Source organism: Strix aluco, chromosome 18 (genome assembly GCF_031877795.1).
Source record: "Strix aluco isolate bStrAlu1 chromosome 18, bStrAlu1.hap1, whole genome shotgun sequence".
NCBI classification, from domain to species: domain Eukaryota; kingdom Metazoa; phylum Chordata; class Aves; order Strigiformes; family Strigidae; genus Strix; species Strix aluco.
Genome location: NC_133948.1, coordinates 4,416,106 through 4,438,430, shown reverse-complemented (window position 1 = coordinate 4,438,430; position 22,325 = coordinate 4,416,106). Strand labels below are relative to the sequence as shown.

Sequence of the window (22,325 nt, the reverse complement as noted above, 5' to 3'; positions counted from 1 at the left end):
GTCCCATCGGCGTTGCTGGCGCTGAGCTGTGAGCTCCGGGGCTGGTGTGTGTGTGGAGGGAAGGGGTGCCTGGCTTAGCGGGCGCTGCAGCAAGCCGTGCCTCGGCCAGCCTCTCCCCAGCACGGTGAGCTGGCAGCTCCAGCCAGAGGAGATGGTGACTCTGAAATTACACAGCTCTGCTCGCGTGGCGGGGACCTGCTCTCCTGCCCTCTCGTGTCCCCTCCCAAGGCTGTGCTTCAGGCCCTTCTTGCTTGGTGGCCTCAGCCAGGCAACTTGCCCTCTCCCTGTGTGTGGCCAGCAGTGTTGGAGCAGGGGCTCCCTCCCCAGCGCCGGGGCTTTAGTTGCCGAGTCCAGCATCCAAGGTGCTGGAGGGTGCTCGGGCAGAGGTGTAGTGGGTGGGCATAGCCACGCTGGGTGAGAGTCCTGGTTTCAGCAAAGATGTTGGGTTTGGAAGGCAAAAGCCTGAGGGTACCTGATGGCTTGTTTTGAGAATTCACCCTTGGGTTGGTCCCAGACCCTGGAGCATGTCCGTGTCCTAATAAACCGTATTTCTTTAAGCAACATGACTCACGCAGCCATCGAGGGACGGGCCTGGAGGAGCTGCCCTTCCCCGGCACGTCTCCTGAGCTCCCTCTCTCCCTCTGCCCTTTCAGGAACAGAAGTTTTGCCAGCGCTATGACCAGCTGATGGAGGCCTGGGAAAAAAAAGTAGAGCGCATTGAAAATAACCCCCGGCGCCGTGCCAAAGAGAGCAAAGTGCGGGAATACTATGAGAAGCAATTCCCAGAGATCCGGAAGCAGCGGGAACTGCAAGAGCGCATGCAGAGGTTAGAGGAGAAGCGGTAGGAAGGGGCTGAGCTGGTATCGGACAGCCTTTCTCTTTTCTTTGGGGATGGGAGTGGGATTTGTTTGGGGGAGGAGTGGGCTGGGATGGTGGTTGATCCCTTTTCTCCCTTTCTCGTTGAAGGCAGAAGCCAGCAGACGAGCAGCTTTGCTGCTTTTTCCCCAGGATGGCTCAGTACAGAGCCAAGAGAGAAGGAAAATGTCAGGAATGTGGTTGCCCATCTCCCTGTGCTGCTGATCTGGCTGGCCACATCCAGGCAAGGGGCAGCTCCCTTGTGCTGGCAGGGGCGGTGCTAATTACCACCTTACCGGTGGGCCTAAATGAAGACGTACAAGACTTGCAGATGGATTTGGTCATGTCGATGATTTAATACATGCACGTGCTTTGATTGGAGCATGGGTGGCGAGAAGAAAGGTCTGTGGAGGTTGTAGCGTTGACCGCAGACAATATGAAAGGGGCAAAGTGTCTCACTGAAAGGGATGTCCCCTGTCTGTCTCATCCTCTCCTCCTCACTGGAAGCACAAGTGAGGTCATATTGTTTACTGCCAGGAGGAGACATAATTTCATGATCCTCCACCCATCTTGCTAAAAACTCCCCGTCCTTCCCATTTCAGCCCCAGGATCTTGCCCAGGGACACCTGATGTATGCAGAACCCAAATCCTTGTGCCAGCATCCCGTCCTTGTGCCCCACAAACAGCTGGATGGGTCCAAACTTCCTAATCAGTGCCTTTATTTTATTTTAAAGAGAAGGGGAGAAATGGTACTGGGAAATGTTTTAAGCTTTTACATGCTTAATAACCAAAGTTATAATTCCTTGGGATGCATGCCTGTTATGTTGGGTGATACTGGGGGGGAAAGATGTCAATGGCTGGTCTTGATTTAAAAGTTCCTGCAGCATTTGCAAACCAGACGCGGTGGCACAGTGCTCACGGCTCGGAGCGAACTGATGCCTTCATACCATTGCTGCCGTGCGATGAACAGGAGAAAATAGTGGGGGGAGAGTATGGTTGGGTATGAAATATCCTTCTGTTGTAGTGATCCAGGAGGTGACTGTTGGCACAGGTAAGGAAGGTTGGTTGAGGCTCTTGACCTGTGAGCCCTAAACCCAGAGGGGGTGGAGGATGGTGCTCTCCGGGCAGGAGCAAGTGCTGTCAGAGCCCACGGGGCTGCAGCGGGCACCATTCCCCCAGTGTGGGATGGGGTGGCCTGGGTGGGGTGTTGAGATATGGTCAACAAGGAGGACAACAGGGCCAGCGATCGGTTGTGGAAGCAGTTTACAAAATGGAGCATCAGTGTCTGAGTGTTTCACTGCCCTTTCCCAGCAGGGTAGGACAGAGGGGCAGCGGCGGGCTCTCCATGTCGGCCGCACGCAGTGAGCACGAGGTGTCAGAAATCATCGACGGGCTCTCAGAACAAGAGGTGAGAACAGGTTGTCCTTTCTCCTCCTCTTCACCCCTCACTCCACTCTTCGGGGAAGCTAGGAGAGCACCGCCAGGTCCCACGGTGAAATCTGATAGCAAACCCTACTAACTTCAGGCCACACTGAGGTTGGGGAGGTTGCCATGATGCCTAATACACTTTCTGGACAGGATCCAAAGTGTGGTGTTCGTTTAATACCCAGCAGCATCTTTCCAGTTGCCTGAGAGATGCACCAGAGCTGTGCAGTGGTTCTGCGGGAGCAAAACATGGAGCAAAGCACCCCAGGAGCTGGTGGCCAGTGGGCAGGGTTTATTGGCATTCGACTGCCTCTTAGCGACCTGAAACCCCAGCGTGGTGCTCATCCTGGGTAGCACCCCACAAACAGCTCCTGGCTGTTGGTTTAAACTGGAAGCAGAGGTGGGAAGGGAAGGGAAGGGAAGGGAGCCGGCGCCCTGGCTGCCGGGCGGAGGGGTTTTTCTGTTTCGTTTTGTTTTGAATGGGCTGTGCGGCTTGACACAGGGGAATCCTATGGAATGAATGGTTTGTACGTGAGCCAGTTGGCCCACATCTTCTGGGAGTGCTCCATTCATCTTGAAACATCCCCGTGACCTTGGCTTCGTTTGGATCTGGTTTCACAAGGGTTCCTCTCTCTTGGCACAGAGGCGAGCTGCAGTGAATGGATCTCGTTTGGGAGGGGAGAGCAGCCATTGCCCAGCAATAGCTGAGATGTTTGCTGCCTGTGTGCCACGGTTCGCTCCCTGTCCCAGGCAGTTTGCTCTTAGCCAGTTAAGGTGACGACCCAGAGGACACAGATCTCAAAAGCAGAGGGAAATTTCACAGCTCTGCAGAGGTTGTGGCCAAGGAGAGCGTTAGACGATTGCCTCCGACCTCCTGCACAGTGTGCTGCTGAACTCCACCCCGATACCCTTCTGCTGAGCCCCAAGGCACTGCTTTGCTTGTTTCAGAGGAGACCTTAAGAGCTTCCAGCCCTTCCTCAGGGTTGGAAGGAGCAGGGAGGTGAGAGCCGGGGAGCATTGCAGGCGGCAGGGACCAGCTCTCCGCCCTGGCGCGTTGCTGGAGAGGAGAGAGGGCTGGCTGCCCGCCGGTGGGGTGTATCTGCAGCGCTTGGCTCCCCAAGACCCTGCTAGGTGAAGGGAGAGGCCCTGTGCTCTGAGCTGCAGGCAGCGCTCCTGCCAGCTGCCTCTCTGCCTGCACAGGGGCTTTCTCCTTTCAGTCTGCGGTTGTCAGGATCGATGCTCTGGGTGTGAGCTGTCCCTGACTGCCTGTGATGAGATGACACCCCCGGGGCATCCAAAGCAGCCGGCTGCTAAACGGGAGGTGTCCTAGTGAGGATGAGGAACGTGAGGAAATGAGTTGAAACGTCCATGGCTGTGCAGAGGGCTGTGTTCTAGGAAGAGGAGGTTGGGGAAGCAGAGCGGTGCTGGGCAGGCCTGGGTCAGTGACTCGCCAGAAGGGCTGGACATTACTGTTCACCCAGGAACCAGCATCTAGCTGTAAATTAAAATAACAGCACTTGAGACCTGACCTTCCTGGGATTTATGTCTGACCAGTGCCATCCCAGGTGACAGGGAGGACTTGGAGCGATGGTGCTGCTAGCAAATGAAAGAGGGTGGCCAGAGCATCCCTCCGTCCCTGCAGGGCTGACCTGTGCCAGGGGACCACCAGCCACTCAGCCAAAGGGACAGTCCTGGTGTTTGGGCAGGGGACAGCACAAATGGGACGTCACATCAGCCACTCTGTGGCAAATACTTAAGGAAACCAGTGTGCCCAGTCTGTCCTGTCCTGGTGTGCAGCTGCGACTCTGGATGAACTTTGCACTTGAGTAGGATGGAGTAAAGGCATCAGATTATGTCCCAGGGTGTTGCAGTAAGAGGAAAGAAAGGAATGATGGCCCCATTACGGTGACACTTCAAACCTTCTGGAACAGTATTAGGTTTCCTGTGGAAGGGCCTCACGACGTCTCCCTCTGCCCACCCTTTCAGAAAGCTGTGCAGAGCTGACCTGCTTCCCTTGCACTTTGGGGTGGGGTGGGCTGAACCTCCACCTGGCCGTGGGTTTGATGACTGGGAAGGGGTTTGCACTCTCTGTACTGCTTTGACTTGTCTCTTGTCATGGGCAGGAACTGTTTTGCTTAAGTCAGACATTTCCACACAGTATCTTAAAGCCTTTTATTTCAAAATGAAAGATTAATTGTTTCCTGGCTGACAGCGATAGCCTCTTTCAGCGTTTGATTTACAATTTCTCTAGCAATAAAGCTGTCTAGTGCTTGCTTTTGATTTCTCCTGTTCCTCCGCCTGTCCTTTCCTCTCGAACATCTGTCCCCTGCGGTCCCCGCGGGCCTGTGGTGCTGACCAACTGTTCTCTCTGCTTTCCCCAAAGAACCTGGAGAAGCAGATGCGCCAGCTTGCCGTCATCCCGCCCATGCTCTACGATGCTGACCAGCAGCGCATTAAATTCATCAACATGAACGGTCTCATGGATGACCCCATGAAGGTCTACAAGGACCGGCAGGTGATGAACATGTGGAGCGAACAGGAGAAGGAGACCTTCCGGGAAAAGTGAGTGCAGCCCACACACCTCTCTCTCTTTGCGTAGCCCTTGGGACGCGTAGATGGGACCCGTGCTGCGGTCGCTGTGTTGCCTTCGACCTGGGTGCAGGGTGATGCACCTGCACGGAAACCTCAGGCCTTTCTATATGGTTGGTGTGTTTGTGCCCACGCGCAGCGGTGTGAGAAGCTGCTGCTTGCAACAGGGTGAGAACTAGAAGTTTTTCTGCTACTGCAACCCCTGTTGTATCAGTTTAAGGATAAAGCCAGTGAAGCTCAATGCTCCGTACACTTACGTTTTTGGATTTACATGCCTGTCCTTCGGGCACTGTGTATCCAGAGGAATTATTGGGGCTGTCATCATCCAACCCCCGCCATGCAGAATCCCTCAGGCTGCAGCGCCCAGGCAGTGCCCATCCCTCAGTGCTCCATCCTGCTCTCTGCAGGATTTGCCACCAGCTGCTGTTCCCGTGGACACCTCCCCGCATCAGACACATGAAAACTCTGACTGTGGTGCTTTCTCCTGTTTGCAAGCAGTGCTTGAGAACAGCTTTGCTTTACCGACTGAGATGCCTTGGGGGGTTGCTGATCCCTTCCCTGGGTACCACCGTGCTGTCAGCCAAACAGTGGGTCCCAGCTCAGTCTCACATCCAGACTCCCTGGCATCTCACAGCCCAGCAGGGACCCGGGTGTGTTTGCACAGAGGTCTGGAGCGTTCTTGGTGCCCCTGATGTGCCATGGGTGTCTGTAAAAACAGAGCTGGAGTTCAGGATCCAGCAGGATGAGCTCTGCTGGGGCTCGCTGCTGTGGACATGAGGGACGTGGAGGTATGTGGGTGTGCCAGGGCCACCTCGTCCCTTGCAGCAGCACTGCCTTAGTTTGGCCTCAGGACAATCGTGGGATGGCTCCGTGGATTACCAGCAGGCCCCCGGCCAGCCACGCTGGAAGCCTGTCCATGTCCGGGATCCCTCCTCCTGTCCCTGCTCGTGACGACTCCTGTTTGCAGCTGAAATAACTAATTGCCAAGATGGATGGAAAAAGAACAAAACAAGCAAACCAGCTCCAAACCTTTGGTAGAGGAGAATCCTCATTGCTAATTAGCCTTAAAATGTGACACTACAAACATTAAGGCTTGCCCACAAATGACGCAAAGGCTAATTACTTGATCTTTAATGGTGGGGCCGTGCCTGGCTAATGGGGCTGGAAGAATCCACACCCAGCTCTTGCATCCTGCTATGCACGGTGGTTTCTGTGTCATCACCGTGGATGATGTGGAGCTCGAGGCGTAAATACAGCAGGATTTCAGGGCTCTCCCAAAGCTCATTTTAAGAGATTGGTACTTAGGAGCTGTAAGGAAGGCCAAGGGAGTCCTGCCCCAGCTCTCGCCCCGATCCCCGTGTGTGGGTAGATGAGCTGCCCTGTGGGCTGCAGCTTCTGTCCTGGGTATTTAAGGTGAACCAGAGTTGTGTCACTCATGATTGTGACCCAGAGCCAGCCTCTTCCTGAGACCGTGAAAACCTGTTGTTCAGCCCTGATGGCGGGGGCTCTCGGAGAAAACAGCCGGGCACTGCAAGCTCCAGGTCTGAAGTCATTTTAGCCATTAAAACTTAACCACGAGGAGGAGTCTGATATGATTTGCTCCTGGGCAGGATTTCAGGTCTCTTCACTGAGAGCCCATCGCTAGCCTGCTCCCAGGAGGGCTGGGATTTGCCAGTGAAGGAGCAGGGGTGGCTATAGTACCCCTTGATCCTGCTCAGGCATCAAGGCCCTGTCGTGCTGAGCACCGTGAGAACACAGCATCCGTCCCTCGTCATGGGGACATGGCTTGGCCTGTGAAAAACAGTGGATTGTCGTCTGCGTTGCCCTCGATGCTGCATTAGCATCATTGAAACGATGTCCTTGAAAACCCCGTCCCTTCGTCAGCCCTTGGTTTGCGCTGCGTACAACATGACGAGCCAGCTCCAGCTCTGTGCTATGATCCCAGTCTGTGTGAGCAGCCCAGCTGCTCTTTTTTTTTTTTTTTTTGCTTAGCATTTCTGGGAATTTCTATTTTCTTTTACTTATTCATTCATGTGTATTGGGGGATCTCCTTTGGTGTCTGTGTTATATCTGGGGGTTAAGTTTTACCCTTCAAGACACTCGGTGGTAGAAAGGCTGCAGCTGCCTGTGGGATAGAGACTGGGGACCCCATTAAGCACCTGAGCATCACACTCCCATTGCTGTCCATGCTCCCACGTCCCCCCCATCCCACATTGTCACCCACAAAAGCCTCGTGCTGGCAGCAGCAGAGATGAGGTCCCCTTGCTCTGGTGACCGGTTACAGTGACAGGGCCCTTGTAGTGCCACCCAAACCAGATGGGTGTCCTGTATCAAGAAGGGCATTGGCAGGTGGGTGACAGCACCCACGTCCTGCTGCTGTGGCTGGAGTCGGTCAGGCCCTCGCTGAGCTCAGCTCAGTGCCCTGACTGAGTGTGACAGCAGGGCTGAGCAGTGAAGGCAGGAGGAGAGAGCTCAGCCAGCAGCCCTGGGGGCATCACCGGCAGGGCCGGAGGCACCAAGCTGCTCACCACGTCCCACCCACACTACACCCACACCGCAGCTCGCCCGCCTTTTGCCTCCGATCCATTTCCCCAGGGCACAGAGCTGTCAGCTCCTGGGAGCTGGCAGAGCTGCCCATGCCCAACGGCTCCAGCCCTGGCACACGAGTCACTGGGCTCCCTGTGCTTTGGTGAGGCACCAGTTAACTGTCCTTCTGCCAGCAGGAGCACCTCTGCCAAGGGCTCATTGGCCTTCAGTGCTTCCCCACCACCTGGGCCAAGGGATTTGTTGGAGGAGATGTCTTTGCATCTGGGGACAGTTTCCCTCCCCCGCCCCGGTGGGCAGTGCTCCCTCCCGGGTTGCTGGAGCCCCAGGCGAGCCTGCTGACAGCTCCTCAGCTCCTCAGGTGGCGTTCCTCAGAGCTTTCATGCCACCGGGGATCTCTTGAGCAACGTGGCAGCTCTCTGCTTCCTCCCAGGGTTTGATGTTTTCCTTCCAGTTCTCTGCAGCTGCTCCCGGCAGCCCAGCCAGGTCTGGGGTCCTGCTCAGCGGCAGGGGCACCCCCCAGCTGTGCTGTGGGGTGCTTGTGCTTGGCCATTCCTCGCATGTTCCTTGCCAAATCCTGAGGCCTCAGCTGGGTGTGTAGCTGTCCTCTGTGCCTGTCCTGCCATTGCTATGGGCTCGGGTGGCCATACGATGGAGCAGGATGACGGGCAGCTGTCAGGCACTGCCAGCCCCCCTGCTCTCTCCCACCCCGTGATGAAAATCTGTGCATCGAAGCTGCCAACCAGCCTGGCTCCACTGGGCTAAATTTAAAATTCCTGTCTTTCTGGGAAGCTGAGCAACAGACAAATATTTTCTCAAACTCCTAAGTCCCTCGGGGAGCTGGCCTTGCAGCTCCAGGTGTACAGGGCAATGCGGCCCAGCTGTGAGGGGGGTCAGAGCTGACACCCACGCTAACCCTCTCCCTCTTGCTCCCGTAGGTTCATGCAGCATCCGAAGAACTTCGGCCTGATCGCGTCCTTTCTGGACAGGAAGGTAAGCCTCCCCACCTGGCTTTAACCTGCCTCACACTATCGCTTCTCCATCACATGGCTTGCTTTGGGGCTGGAGCAGCCACCTGTGGGTGGTGGTGGCTCAGAGCCCCAGGCATGGTCCAGACTCCTCCTGGCTCCCTGCAGAGACAAGGGACTGACTCAGCTGCGGAGAGACGGGAGCTCAGCGCCGCGAGATGTGTGAACGCATCCAGCCTGGCACGTAGGCGTTGCAGCCCACCCCGTGATCTGCCTGGGGGAGCTGCTTTGCAGCATCTCCTGGAGGCATTTTGCACCAGCCAGGCTGTCACACTGGAGGGGGGGGGTGTGTGGGCACTTGGCTGTCCCGGCCGCCCGGCACAAAGCAGAGGGGTCCCCTCTTTGCTCAGGGAGGGGGTCTTGAGGGTGGGCTGAGTCCCAGTTCATCCAGCAGTTTGGGTTGGTGTCAGGTATGCATACACACCCTCCACCTTGGTTTTTAGGAATAATTGGCCAGCAGGAAGGCCTGACCTTTCTCAAGCCTCTGTTGTGCTGCTTGGACTTTCCCTTTTTGCTGTTAATTGAGCTGATGGAAGAAAGGTTTGAAAAAGAGATGTGAAGGAAGAGCGAGTCTCTTGTACCATTCTATGCAAGCCAGGTACCACCTATGGGAGAGGCCACAGGGACAGATCCCAGACAGACCTGACCTGGAAGGAGAGTGATGGACCAGCTGCTCTCCTGAGCAAGAAACGCTTGAGAGCTGCTTCTTCTCTGGTCCTTGTAGTTAGTTGCATCCTCTGCCCGTTTCAGGCAGTGTTTCATCCATGCAGTGTCCACTCGTGGGGGAACCCCTCTGCTCGAAAGCACACCTGAAGGGGGGTGGCCTGCAGATGTCCCTTCGAGCCTAAATTATTCTCTGATTCTGCATGACTTAGGCTGGGGAAATAATTTATAAGACCTTGACTTTCCCATCCAAAGCAACAAGCAAGCAAAGGCCAGCGGCAACCTCGTGCTACTGTTGTCGCTGCGAGATACCAGGCGCTTTTCAGCCTTTCCCACTTGTTAAAGCCGAAAGCGGTGGGACTTGGATAATGCTCACAATCCAGTCTGTGTTCCAAGCTGTAAAATGTCTTCTAATTTTATTTGTACTCGTTTGTAAATCAGGCTGTAATTATGATACAGAACACATCCATTATCCTGTTGGAGAGAGATGCAAAGTATGGCTCAATGTAATGAATTAATAGATTTTTAAATTGCATTATAAAAAATAGTGATCTTAGCCCTTGGAACAGATGACTGTAAGTTTTTGTGTTCGCGTGTGTGTGTATAATCAGGGCTAGATTAGAAAGAGATCCAATTAACACTTTAAAAGTTGCAATCTGTTTTTGCAAATGGTTCCACTCCTTGCACAGGGATGGGGAGAGCGCAGCCCCCATGCACCCCCGGGAGCACGCAGCAGCCCCCTGCTCCCGGGCGCTTGCAGGCGTGATGGGTCTGTGGGATTATTTCTGTTTGTGCAACCACTGATCCTGCACATGAAGGTGTAGCCCGAGACCAGTGTTCAGGTGCCACCCAGTTCAGCAAAGGACTTTTCCCAGCGTGGCACACTCGGTGCTGTTCAGGAGCAGAACAGTTCTGGCCACAGCCCCTCGTTTTCCTAACGTGTCTGATCCAGGACGGCTCTTGCAGAGCCGACGACTGGAGCTGGAGTTGGGATGGCAGCTTCTGAGCACCAGGATCTCAATCTGCCCACGAGAAAGTCATGCGCACTCGAGCCAGAGAGCTTAATGGCTAGAAATAACGTTAGCTGACAGTTGTGTGGCAGGTTGTGCCTCGCATAACCACAACAGAGGGTGACAGGCGGCTCTCCTTCTTCTGCCTTTAGTTGCCACAGTCATCTGGGGTCAGCCCTTCCCACTGATTTGCTTCCAATGTGGGGTGCTCTCTGCTCTGCACCCCCATCTCCATCTCGGCGCGCCTGCGGGACAGCCCCAGTCTGTCCCTTGGAAGAGCTGAGCCTTTTTACTAGGACAACGTGCATTGTCCCCCTCTTTCAGCTCCACTGAAGGGCTTTGGGAGGGAGGTGTGGGGAAGCCTGTTTGGGCTGCAGGTCTTCAGAAGCAGGAGCAGAGCTGGCGATGGCAGGGCCTGATCGCTGCTCCTGTAGGTCTGCGCCCCGACAGCGCGAGGGGATGGGACCTCCTGTTCTCTGACTTGTCCCTGTCATTGCAGACGGTGGCAGACTGCGTCCTGTATTACTACCTGACCAAGAAGAATGAGAATTACAAAAACCTTGTAAGAAGGAATTACCGGCGGCGCGGGAAGGGCCAGGTAAGAGCACGTGGAAACATTGTCCCTTGGGCTGAGCAGCAGCGCTTTCTCTGAGCCCCCCAAATGCTGCTTTTCTCCCCTTCCCAGATGGAGATCTTGCTTGCAGACTGTGATGGGGCTGTGGTTTTGCTCTGTGTAGCTTTTCAGAACATGCTGTTTTCTGGCAGTTGATGTTTGTCCGTCTCCGTGCCAAGGTCACAGTAGCTTTAAAAAAGCAAACAGCAAACCCAAGATGCTTGAAAAAGGGGATGGATTGAATGCAGAAAACCTGGCCAGGCGTCAGGAGTAGCATGGGGTTGCCCGTGCAGCCTGCGGCTCTGTGTGAGAACCGAGTGGGGCCTGTTTGTCCCCTCCAGCGATGGCAGCCGGCGTGTGGGAATGGGGCTCCTGGGGGCTGGGTGGGGGTGCCTCCTGCCTTGTGGAGCCTGCCCAAGGCTCTTCCTGCGGGCAGAGGTATGGGAGGAGAGTGACTTGGGTGGCAGTGGCTTCTGGTGACAGCCCAAGCAGAGGCATATAAATCTGTCTGATGAGCCGGAGGGTGTCCAAGATCCCCGTGGGGGCTGGCAGATTTGGCGCTGAAGCTAGAGGAGACCCTTAACCCTTTGGTTAAGGGCCGGGCAGGTACCCAGGGTGCCACGAGGTGCCTGGGGTAGGTGAGTGAATCAGCCCTTGCCGTTACCATGGCCAAGATACAAATCTAGACGTGACCACGCAGTGTTGCTGCTGATACCGCAATACCCAGGTACCCAGATAAGTGCTAACCTTTTGGGCAGGTACCTTGTCCTCGTGAATGCTTTCAGCCAGAGGAAGGTCCCACTGGTGGATCCCCAGGTCTGTAAAGTGAGTGGTTATCCACGTCATGAGGAGAGTGAGGTGTCTGTAAAGGGAGGATCTCTCCAGATAACGTGGGGATAGGGTTGGAAAAACTGGCCTGGCCCGTGCCACCACTGACATCAGCCGCTCCTCACGCTGCATGGCCATAAAAAGCAGCACTTGGGTCTAGATCCTGATTGGGAGGCAGATAGGTAGCCTCGCTCCAATTTGATTTCTGCAGCATTAAGACATCAGAATAGCTAGCACATGACGAATGTCATGGACGGGGCCCAATTTTCCCTTCTTTTTTTCAGAGACATTAGAGATGGATAAAGCCCTATTAGATTATCCAGTCCCTCTCCCAGCAAACACAGGGTGGTTCCCTCCAGTACATTTTTATAGTGTTTACCATGGTCTGTTTTGTTAGATCACAGCAACTAGAACATGAGGCCACATTTGTTTCTTGTTAGCAGTGGAGACATTTAGCACAGCTCATTCTGGTTTCAATGTTAAGTCGAGCAAGTAACAAGTGTGGAGGGAGAGAGGCAATCTAACACTCTGCTCTGCATCTGTCTACCTACCCCTGCAGCCACAGACCTGCCTGTCCTGCACCCAGCAGGGACTATTTGTATTTTAGTTTTTAAAAGTATCCAGAGCATCGCTAGCTGCAGAATTTCCCACGATGCTTTCTCTCACTGATGGGTCTGGTCTAGCCTGGGCAGTGGAGATCGTGTGCTGCCCTTTGGAGACTTGGTCAGTGCCAGCCTTTGGAAGCAGGGTCTTGCTTCCAAACCATAGTAAAAGGCAGGACAGTTTTTGCAAGCAGGGGACAGCAATATTTGTAAATTATTAAGAGGGAGGCTGCTGGGCACTGAAGGAAGCGAGTGGAGCTCGACCAGAACGTTATTGATTTTGAAAGAAGAGTGAGATCCATGATTCTGGGGGGACAGCGAAGCAGTGAATATTTCCCATGACTGATGCTCAGGTGGAGGGTGGGGTGTTCAGACAAGCTTTAAGAGCCAAGGGCTGGCTGCACAAGTAGCAGTAGGACAGGGGTGTAGAACAGGAGATGCTGCATACGATCCAGCCTGGAGCAGCTCTCCCCCAGAGATCTTCGGGGATCTTGAGATGCACATTTTGTGCGGTGATACCCCCAGTATTTCCATACGTCACTTGCATCTGTTTCCTGTGAGGCTGCGTGTGGAGGAGTGCTGGAAGAGCCTGTGTGCAGGCTTGGGAAGGGCACGCTGCTGGCGGGGTGGCATGGCGGGGTCCGTGCCGCAGAGGGAGGCTGTGCTGGGGAGAGAGTTGTTTGAGGGTGACATTTTCAGGTACTGAAGGGAGGAATGTTCTATGCAAGTCCTGCCAGAAACCAGTGGGAGTGGTGGAGCATCTGCCTTGCACCCCAGAACCCTGCTTTGGGGGAGCTGGGGTCTCCTCTGAGGGTGGTGCTGATGGGACCTGCTTTCCCCAGGCCAGGCTGGGTCAGCACGCAGCTGCGCAGACCAGCATGGGAGAGGTCAGATACTGGCAAATCCGGAGGGATGCTCCTAGTGGGATTTTTGCTTAGTGAGTCTCTTCAGAAGCAGGTCAAATTCTGCCTGCGACTGCAGAAGGTGTGTGCTCGTTTGGGAATAACTCGTCCCAGAGGCTCAGCCAGCACCTTGGCTGTGGGTCATCCCTGCTTGTTCCCAGAGGGTCCTGGATTATTTTTGGCCCCGTGTAGGTCCCTCATCCTGTGGCCTTGCAAAGAGTCAGGGCTGTGGCTGGGGAGCGGCGGCACTGGGCTGCCCTGGCGCTGGGGGCTCTGCCTTCATCGGCCCAGTCTCAGCCACTGGTGATGGGTTGAGGGACAGTGGGACAGCACAGGGACGGGCAGCGTGGAGGGAGGAGATGGGGCTGCGAAGGGTCTTCCTGCAGCATCAGGAGACATGGCGCTGCCTTCCCGGCACTGCCTGTGATCCGAGCGTGGATCTTCCTGCTGGTAAGGGTTCAAGCAGTTAAACGCCAAAAGTGAGATTTAATTAATTTAGAGGAGAGGTTGACTTTTATATTGGATGAGAGGAGCGGATGAGGTCTGATACAAATAGCGTTTCAAGTGGCCCGATGCTGTTTTCCTGCTCTTTTTCTCACGAAGAGGTTGGGGGTCTTATTTGCTCTTGGAGGCAGCGGGGAGCTTGAGAACGAAGTGGAGATAATTACACATAGAAATAAAGCTACTCTGGTGTCAAGATTATCATTGTGGCCTACTTATTAAAAGTCCATTACAAAATAAGAATCCCACTGCTCCCTGGCTGATGGTCCCCTGGCAAAGGATATTCCTCATAAAGCTGCTACTTATTGCTAAAAATCTCCTGCCAAGAGCGGGGACTTCACATGATTCTGCTTCCAGTTTGTCAGAAAACCGAGCAGCCGCCCGCTCCGAGACAGGGCGCATGCTCCCGGCACGCCGCCTTCCCCAGCGCCGATGAATGAAAGGCGCACGCATCTGATGGATCATTATGCGTAATATTCAGGCTCCTGAGATGAAGATCCCTTCTAAAATAATCCTCTGTGTATGGGTATGGAAAATGCCATTTAACCCTGAAAGGGAGGAATCAATGGGAAGAGGAATAACTTCCAAGTGCGTAATTTCTCATTGAAAAAAAAAAAAAAAAAAAAAAAAGGAAAAAGTTTGAGTCATGGTAAAACGATTTGATCCAATATTCAGTGTACAGTAATAAGCATAAATTTGCATAAGTTTGTAATGAAAGGCCCTTGCGCGGATGTGTTGCCTGGGGGGCTGTTGCAGTCACTCTTCAGGGTATTTCAAAGAGCATCTCTCTGCGAACGCCCCCAATTCTGTAGCGAGGGGCACCAAAATTGAAGCTAGGCAATTAGCGCCATGTGCTTCGCTCTTCGGGCAAGCTGTTCAGCCGGGCTGTGGTAGCGCAAGTGTTGGGCTGAAACCGTGCTGGAAGAAAAGTGACTTTATTTCAACATAATTATTCCATGCGGAGCGCGGGGTTTTGATTCAGAATAGATTCGCTTTGATTTTGGAGTGGCGTTGCCCACGTGGCAGTGGTGTGGCCGCAGCATTCCGGTTACGCTTCCCGCGGTGGTGCCGGTGAATTCCCAGGGTGGGGAAGCCGTGGGGATCCCACGCGGTGCTGGGATGGGGAGGCGGGTGACTGTCCCGCCAGGCCGATGCTCTCGCTGGCGGCGGGTCGGCCGGCGGCGGCGATGGGCGGCCGGAGGAGCCCTGCCCGCCCTGGGGATGACTCAGGGCTGGATGAAGTCATGCGCTGGGGTGGACGGACGCGGCCCGCAGGACGTGCCGTCATGCTGGTCCCCCTCGGCGCTGCTGTCAGACGGTGCTCACGTATTCCCTGGCGAACGGGCCCCATGTGTTAGGGCTGACGCTTTCGAGGACTCGCTCCGTGGCAGCCGGGGGGACCGGAGCCGCCCAGACCCCCCCTTCCTCCGCCGGGGAGCAGTGCCGGAGCGGTGCTAGCGGGGCGGGGGCTCAGGCATGACCTGCCTGGACAGCCGGCGCGGTCCCCTGCCAGGGCCAACAGCCTTTCCCAGGCCCACCCTCTTCCCTGCCCCCTGCCAAAACCCAAATCGAATTATCCGTCCCGCCGGCTGTCCCGCCCTCCCCAAACGCAAACCATTCCCCTAGCCGACGTGGATAAACAGCCCCAGCCTGGATTTTTATAAACAACCCATTTACTTTTTTCACGGAAGCGCCATCCCAGCCGTCGGGGCTGGCAGGATTTGGGCGGGCAGGCGGGTGCTGCCTGCCCGCGGCTTTGGGGCTCTGTGCACCCCAACCCCGCTGCTGGAGCAGAACACCAGCCACGGTCCAGCCTTGCCCTGCCATCACCTCTCCTGGGAGGATCAAGTCCAGAGCTCAGCAAACTGCCTTTTACACCACAAATTGTGCATGTGCCCCTGCTCCGTTAACCACAATGGCTAACGAGGTGAATGATCTTTATTTCTGGGAAGCATTCAATTATCAGTCCAGGGAGTGGCTCCTCATTAGTGACAAAGGGTTTGACAACTTCTCTTTCAGACATGGGGAGATACTTGTCATAAAATCCTGGTTTAATAATGCAGCACATCATCCAGAAACAGTCCTGGATGTGGCCAGTAAACTTTGCTGCCACAAATACCAATAAATTATTTTGCAAGCACTTAAGCCTGTGCTGACTTGAGCGCTGTATTTTAAAGCGTACTGAAATGATCTGTGGAGCAGTCTGTAATGGAGCAGTTTGCTTGGTTGGAGATGATGCCTGAGATGTCAGTGTTGGGACGCAGGTTCATCTTCTGCCAGTGAGATGTTGCTGTGAGGTGGCCCTGCTTGCTGTTTGTCCCCCAGCTGCTGTCCTGTCCCTCGTCTCTGCCCCATCCTCCCATCATGTGCAGGTTGGGCCAGGTCAGCTTGCTGCTGAGACCCAAAAGGGATTTTCTGGACAAGTCTGCAGTGTGACAGCACTGCTGGTGGCTGGGGAAACCCGCCCGGCCAGGCTGAGCCTGCAGGATCCATGAGAAGAAATTAAACCTGGCCAAACCGCCATGGTCCTGGTCCTTCTCAAGTGTGGCCTCACAGTGAGAAACATCTTTCAGAGTGTTTATATCTTGGGTGCTTATGTGTGCGCTGCTCTGTGCAGGCTCTCTTTAAATTTACATCTCCTTGTAGCCAGAAAAAATCCAGATAAAACCAGCTAACCCCCAGAATCCTCAAAAGTGGTTCAAAACCATCCTCATGGAAAGCAGCGGGCTTCATGTGAGCACAGAGGGTTGTGCTGGAGCATGTTAGGAGGCAGCAAGTCTTGCTTAACAGCTTGGCGGTATACAACTTGCAAAGTAACTTGTCTCCATCAGGAAAAGTGGTTGTTTCTGAGAGAGCACCCGTCTCGTGCTTTTCCTACAGCTCGGTGTAGCCTGGGCACTTGGCAGCTCGCAGGGCAGCCTGACAACGGTGCTGGGGGGCTCACGGGCGAGGGCTCGGGGTCTGCGGCCTGTCCTGTACTTGGCTAAATGCTCTCTCCCAGGGTCCACGTTCACCTTCGTGCCTTGAAACGGGACCAGCCGCCCGCCCTCGCGAGGGTGCCAAGATTGCCAGGCACCGAGCGCACGGTCAGGGGTGGTAAAGGGCTGTCACCTGGGTGCTGTCACTGCCGCCGGGTGAGGCTGAACACTGGGGGCCTGCACAGAGGAGGTGGGTGAGGTGTGAGACACGGCAATGTTCGAGCTGATACCGATCCTGTAACCCTCTGCTGGCACCTGCTCTTTCAGTCTGGGCTCCCATCGCTGCCAAACCTTGTCCCCCAGGTATGTCCCGTGAGGGGCATCATGCCCATTCCCCCACTCCGAGGGGGTTGCAGCTTTCCTGCAGCCCTGCCACCCCTCCGGACAGTGTAATCGGGCAAACACAATGGAAACTCACATTCCTAAAATCCCAACTGCAGTTTTGGGGGTGATTAAATGAGAACGATGTGGCCATATTTGGAAAAAGAATCGAAGGATGCATTGCCACAGGAGGATGGCTGCTCTGTCCCCAGGTCCCAGCACAGCCTCAAGGGCTGCTGGCAGCACAGGGACGGCCGGGAGACCTGCGGGCTCGGAGTGGGGACGGGCACTGGCAGAGAGGGACACATATCTGCTTCCCTCCGGGGCAGCACCGGCACGGGCTGCCAATGGTCCACTTGCTGATGGACCCTGTGGCCACCACAGCCAGGCTCTTCCGTGCAGCTTGATCGTGTCTGCAGTTAGCGATAATAAAATAGTCACTTAAAAGTGAGGTAAACCCCCACCAATTGTGGTTGGCCCCCAAGTTCGGACTCGTGTTTCTCCAGCAGCAGGTCGATGCATCCTCCCGGCAAGCGCTCCACCACACCTGCACCCACGTGAGTACTCCGTGAGATCGGGGGTTTGGGATCCAGGCTGGGCATTACCATCTCGACGGGGAACCTGCAGCACCTTCCCAGCGGGACAGGGAGTGACAGAAGTGGTTGGATTTTGGGATGAGTTGTTTTATCTGTTGTTGCGATCCAGGTTTGCCTGGGCATGGACGGGAGATAGGTCACATCATTGCTAAGTCGCTTTTTAGACCAGGCACAGCTGAAAATCCTGGAGAAAGCTGCTTCTGTGAGGATACGGGGCTTGCTTTGCCCCTGGTGAGTCTGTGGCATTCATGGATGCTGCTCTGCGTCCCACGAGCCGCCGACCCAGCACCTTCCGCTGTTGGCAGGGCTCGGAGTGGGTCAGCCTTGTCCAGGGGACTGTGAGCAGGAGGGAGCAGGGTAAAGCAAACCCCAGGGAAGAGAAAACATGTGTTCCCCACCCGGGATAGAGCAGGGGCTCATCTCCATCGCTTCCAAACTTCATGCTCTCTTCCCCTCGGGTCATTTTCCCGTCACGAGCAATCAAATTGCTTTTAAAAAACTCAGCAGCGACCCAGAAAAGAAACATTTCCTCTTATGGAAAAGCCCTCGGTGATTTAAGGAGGGATCCGAACAAGCAGGGTCCTGTAAAAATCACTTCTGCGTTTCACTGAGATCAAGGAGCAAGTGGTGGGAAGGTGTCAGTGCCCACTGGGCTGGGCTGAGCCAAGCAGGGGCCACTGCCCGAAAGGCTCCCATGCCCAACAGGCTCCCAGTGCCGCCCAAGATGAGCCCGTGCTGGGGTGCGCGCACCGGCCGCAGTCATGCTGCAGTCTGGTGTCTCTGCAGTCCCACAGCCGGCCCCTCTCCTCGTCCTCGGGACCGGCAGCCTGGGAGGTGGCACTGGGCTTTCCCGCGGCACAGCACGGCAGGGCAGGGCAGCCCAGCTGTGGCTGCTGGCGTTTTGCTGCTGGCACCGGGCCATGGTTTGTGGCCTGCGGTGCCGAGAGCTGCGCTGGCGAGCGTGCGCGGGGCCTGTTCAGTGCCTCCCGGGGTGTCAGGCACGGCCCTGGCGTTTTCCATCTCTGCTGTATAATGATTGCTGTCTTGCAGAGTTTGTTGTTTACCGGCAGAGGAGCAGCACAGCTCCGGGCCGTCGTGGTCAGAGCTGAACCAAGCAAGCCCTGTGCTCACTATCATTCTCCTTATCAAATCCAAGCCTGGCCCTTTGATTTTTCAACTTGCTTCCGCAGCCAAGAGCATCAAACCCAGCCCCAGGACGCGAGTGATCAAAGCCAAGTCGCCGGCAGACATTCCTCTTCCTCTCTTGTTGTTTTGGCAGCGGCTTGTTTTGCTTTGTGGTTTCTCCCATGAGCGGAGGGTGCCGCGCGTGGTCGTGAGAAGCCAGGCTGTGTGGTGGTGGGTGGCAGCGAGGGCTGAGGCGTTCCAGACCATCGGATCAGAGGCTCTGAGCCCTGGGAGTCGCCTACATGATACATACCTGTATTTCTAAGCCATCCTCCCTGCGCTCCCTACCCAGCCTGCCGCCGAGGGACGGGTGGGGACGTGCGGGGAGTGCTGTTTACAGAGGCCCTGCAGTGTCAGACCTTGGCAGCAGGTCCTCGACCTCTGCTACGCCGTTGGCAAACAGGGCAGGATGCTCCAGGAGGGACCTTGGGCACCTGGGCAGCATGGTGGTGAAAGAGGAGGCTGGCGCTGTGGGTGCTCGGTGGGGCAGTCCTTGCCCCGGCTCTCATTGGTGTGACCTGCCGGAGGGAGAGTTTGAAGGCAGGTGGAAGGGTTGGATGTGGGTGGTGGAGGAGAGAGGATGCTCCCGAGCCAAGGATACGTGGTGCCAGCCGTGCTCCTGGCAGAGCTGCTCTGCGCAGCGCCCCGCGGGGCCGGGGAGAGGGGTGGGAGCCGGGTGCCAAGTCCCACCGGCTGTGCCACAAAGAGCACAGTGCATCCTGCCCCGTGGTGCTGTACCAGACCCCGTGGGGTGTTCAGGGTGATGCTAGCAGGCACCCACGCATGCACGTGGCCATCACAGGCGTGCTGGGACTCCTGGAGAAGCAGCAAAGCAAACCCTAGGCATTCCTGGCCAGCATAGCGAAGGCCTTTTGTCTTGGGCTTATCTCGAGCTGGTTTTAATTTGCAACTCCCTGATTGCGTGCAATGACCTCGGCCCGAGCCTCCTGCTCCACATCCGAGTGCCCCTGGAGAACATCGTAAATGCCATTGATCTGAAGTCACCCACGGGAGAAGCGAGGAGCCGGCACCCTGCGTGCGGGAGAGGCGGCACGGCCGAGTGGGTGCTCCTGGCTGCTGGAGGGGACAGGGCTCGCGCCGGCGGGGCGCAGCTCCCTCCAAAGTCCCTGTCGAGGCAGACTTTGGCGTGACGCAGTGGGGAGAGGGTTGGCATGCGTCACCGTGCTGCTGCGGTGAGCCTGTGGCGAGGGCTGAAAAGCCACCTTTGAGCAAAAACCCCGGAGCTCGCTGCCTGTGCTGCCCGGGGATGGGTTGAGCGGCACTGAAATGAGTTGCCTCGCAGCTCAGCCTGGCACACACGGGCCCCTCTGCACAAGGACATGGAGGGTTGTGGATCGCTCCCTCCTGATTTAAGGAGCAAACAGGAGTCGGTGGTTTCCGTGGTGTGTTCATCTTCTGTTAGAGCCCAGGGCTCTGTAATGACAGCAGTGGAGGTGACGTGCCTGCTGGCAGCCAAATGGCATCCCCCGTGCAGCCAGTTTGCCCTCAAAACCTGCTGTGAGACAAGAGATGTCACTCCCAGCTGGCACCTGGGCTCAGGGAAGGGCTCCCACTCGGTACCGATACCGTGACCTGAGCTGGTTCCCCACCAGCACGTCCAGTGTGGCTGGGGGTGGCCGGAGCTGGTGGTTTCAGGGCAGGAACGGGTGTGAGCTCAGCTAAACCTCAGGGGGAGAGTTGCTGTAAAATGGTGGCTGTGCCTGTCCCCAGCAGGACCAGGGCTGGGGAACCGAGCTGGGCTGGCAACAGTGGTGTTTTGGTGCATATTTTGAGGGTGCTGCGGAGCAGGGAGTGAGAAAGGACTGGGAGAGGGCACGGGTGCCTCAGTTGCAAGGTGCATGGTCCAGCAGGTAACGCCGGGATGCTGTGCGGGCAGCGAGGCTCCGACATGGTCCCCAATCCCCTTCCACAGCCCAGCACATCTCACTGCAGGGGGGATGGGGAAGGCAGGAGCAGTCATTTTCCGGAGGTTTGCAAGTTTGGAAAATAAATAGCCCCGCGCCGCAGGTTAAGCTTGGCATCCTGGCGGATTAATCACGCTGGCTGCAGCCAGCACTGAGAGCCCCGGTGACGAGAGCTGTGGTTTATAGATGATGATTCATCGACTTGACTTAGAGCGACCACGTTATTCCAGCAGATTGCAAAATCATAAGAGGAATGTTGTGGTTAGTTTACGGCTTAACTATGCAAATCGTCAGGAAGCCTTCAGAGCCGGAGAATGTAAGGCACAGCGCGCCCGGATGGCTGGGCGGTGAGCAGGGGCCGGGAGCCGGCGATGGGGCTGTCGGGGACCAGCCGCTCGCGGGAGCCGGGGAGCGGGGAGGTGAGTGATTTGGGGAGCAGTGAGGGTCTGGAGCTCTTGGTGAGTGTGTGAGAGGGGCGCTTCAGAGGCGGGGAACGTGCCGCCGGCTCGAAGGGGTTTCTGGCTGGTTTCACCGTCTCTGTGCCAAGGCGGCAGGCGTCTCCGGTGGGGCTGGGGAGGGCGAAGGTGGGGAGCTGCTTCTTCCCCCACCTCCTCCTGCCCTCCCGTCCCGCTTCCAGAAGCAGGCAGTGCCTCGGCAAAGGAAGTAAACAGAGTGGGAGGAGCTGCACCTCTTCCTCGCCGGGGCTTTCTCCCAGCCAGACCCGCTGCCGGGACGTGCAGCGAGTTGGTCGGTTCTCAGCAGGGCCAGTATTTTGGTGTCCGGGACCTACCTGCATGCCGGTGTCTCTCAAAAGCGCACTTGGAGCCGGAGCTTTAGAGCGGCTGAAATCCCCGTGACGTGCCAGCCCGATGGAGCTGGCCGGGCAGGGTGAGCCGTGTCACTCCGGAGGGGAGCCGGGCGCTGGGGCGAGCGTGTGTGCCTGCCCACGGGCCCCAGCGAGGGGGTGGCCGGCGGCACATGCGGTGTTCTCGGGAGGGCTGGCAGCGATCTGCTCCTCTCCAGCTGCTCCGGGGCCGGTGGGAAATTGGGGTAGAGGTGAGCAGATGTTTGTAATTACGGAGCAGCTCACGCCGGAGCATGGGGAGCGCGCGGGGAAGGAGGCCGCCCATCCCGTAGACTCGGAGCAGGATCGGCCTCTCGCTCACGCGTCCCACATGCGATTTTTGTCTTGCGGCCTTTTTAAATAAACAGGATGTGTCGGCAGCAAAAACAAGCAGCAGCGATGCTGAGGAGGAAGGGCGGTCCGGTGGTTAGAGCGTCTGACCTGGGAGGGAGGGACGGGAGGGACAGCCCTGCCCTCTGCCACAGGCATCTTCCCTGGCCTCGGGCACATCCCTTCATCTCCTTGTGCAAGGTGGGGAGCACGTACCTGCTTTGCCTCCGGGAGGTGGGGTGCCTTATCCCCAGGGGGACAGGGATGTAGGTGGGGAGAGGTTTAACTTGCCGGGAGCCGAGCAGTTTCGGCGCTGGCCTTTGGCTTGTCCACTACGAGCTGACCCACCTGCTAGTCCACCTCTAACCGGGGCAGCATGAATCAGAGGGAAACATCAGCTGGTAATTGGGGAAGCATTTCCTGGCCTGTCACACTTTGGGATGGCGTCCCGACCCTTGAATCATCCAGAGCTGGTCCGCGTCCAGCGCTAAGAATAGCCTCCCCGCGCACCGCGGGGCAGCCGTGTGCCGGGAGCGGGGGACCGGCCGGCTCGCGGGTTCCCGGCTGTGACTTCCCAGCGCTGTGC

At 56.5% G+C, this 22,325-nt stretch overlaps 1 protein-coding gene across 11 annotated transcripts in view; it reads left to right on the top strand.

Moving 5' to 3' along the window:
• The window catches only part of NCOR2 (nuclear receptor corepressor 2), a 257,067-nt gene that overhangs the window by 166,809 nt on the left and 67,933 nt on the right, over positions 1-22,325 (top strand). For 5 of the 11 annotated variants that reach the window (XM_074844697.1, XM_074844702.1, XM_074844701.1 and 2 more), the window contains exons 10-14: positions 654-841; positions 2,167-2,263; positions 4,664-4,842; positions 8,352-8,406; positions 10,614-10,712. In XM_074844697.1, the coding sequence (XP_074700798.1) occupies positions 654-841; positions 2,167-2,263; positions 4,664-4,842; positions 8,352-8,406; positions 10,614-10,712 (618 nt within the window). Of the gene's footprint in view, positions 1-653; positions 842-2,166; positions 2,264-4,663; positions 4,843-8,351; positions 8,407-10,613; positions 10,713-20,871; positions 20,985-22,325 lie in introns of those variants that run through there. The other 6 variants (XM_074844705.1, XM_074844700.1, XM_074844704.1 and 3 more) reach the window with 4 other exon arrangements.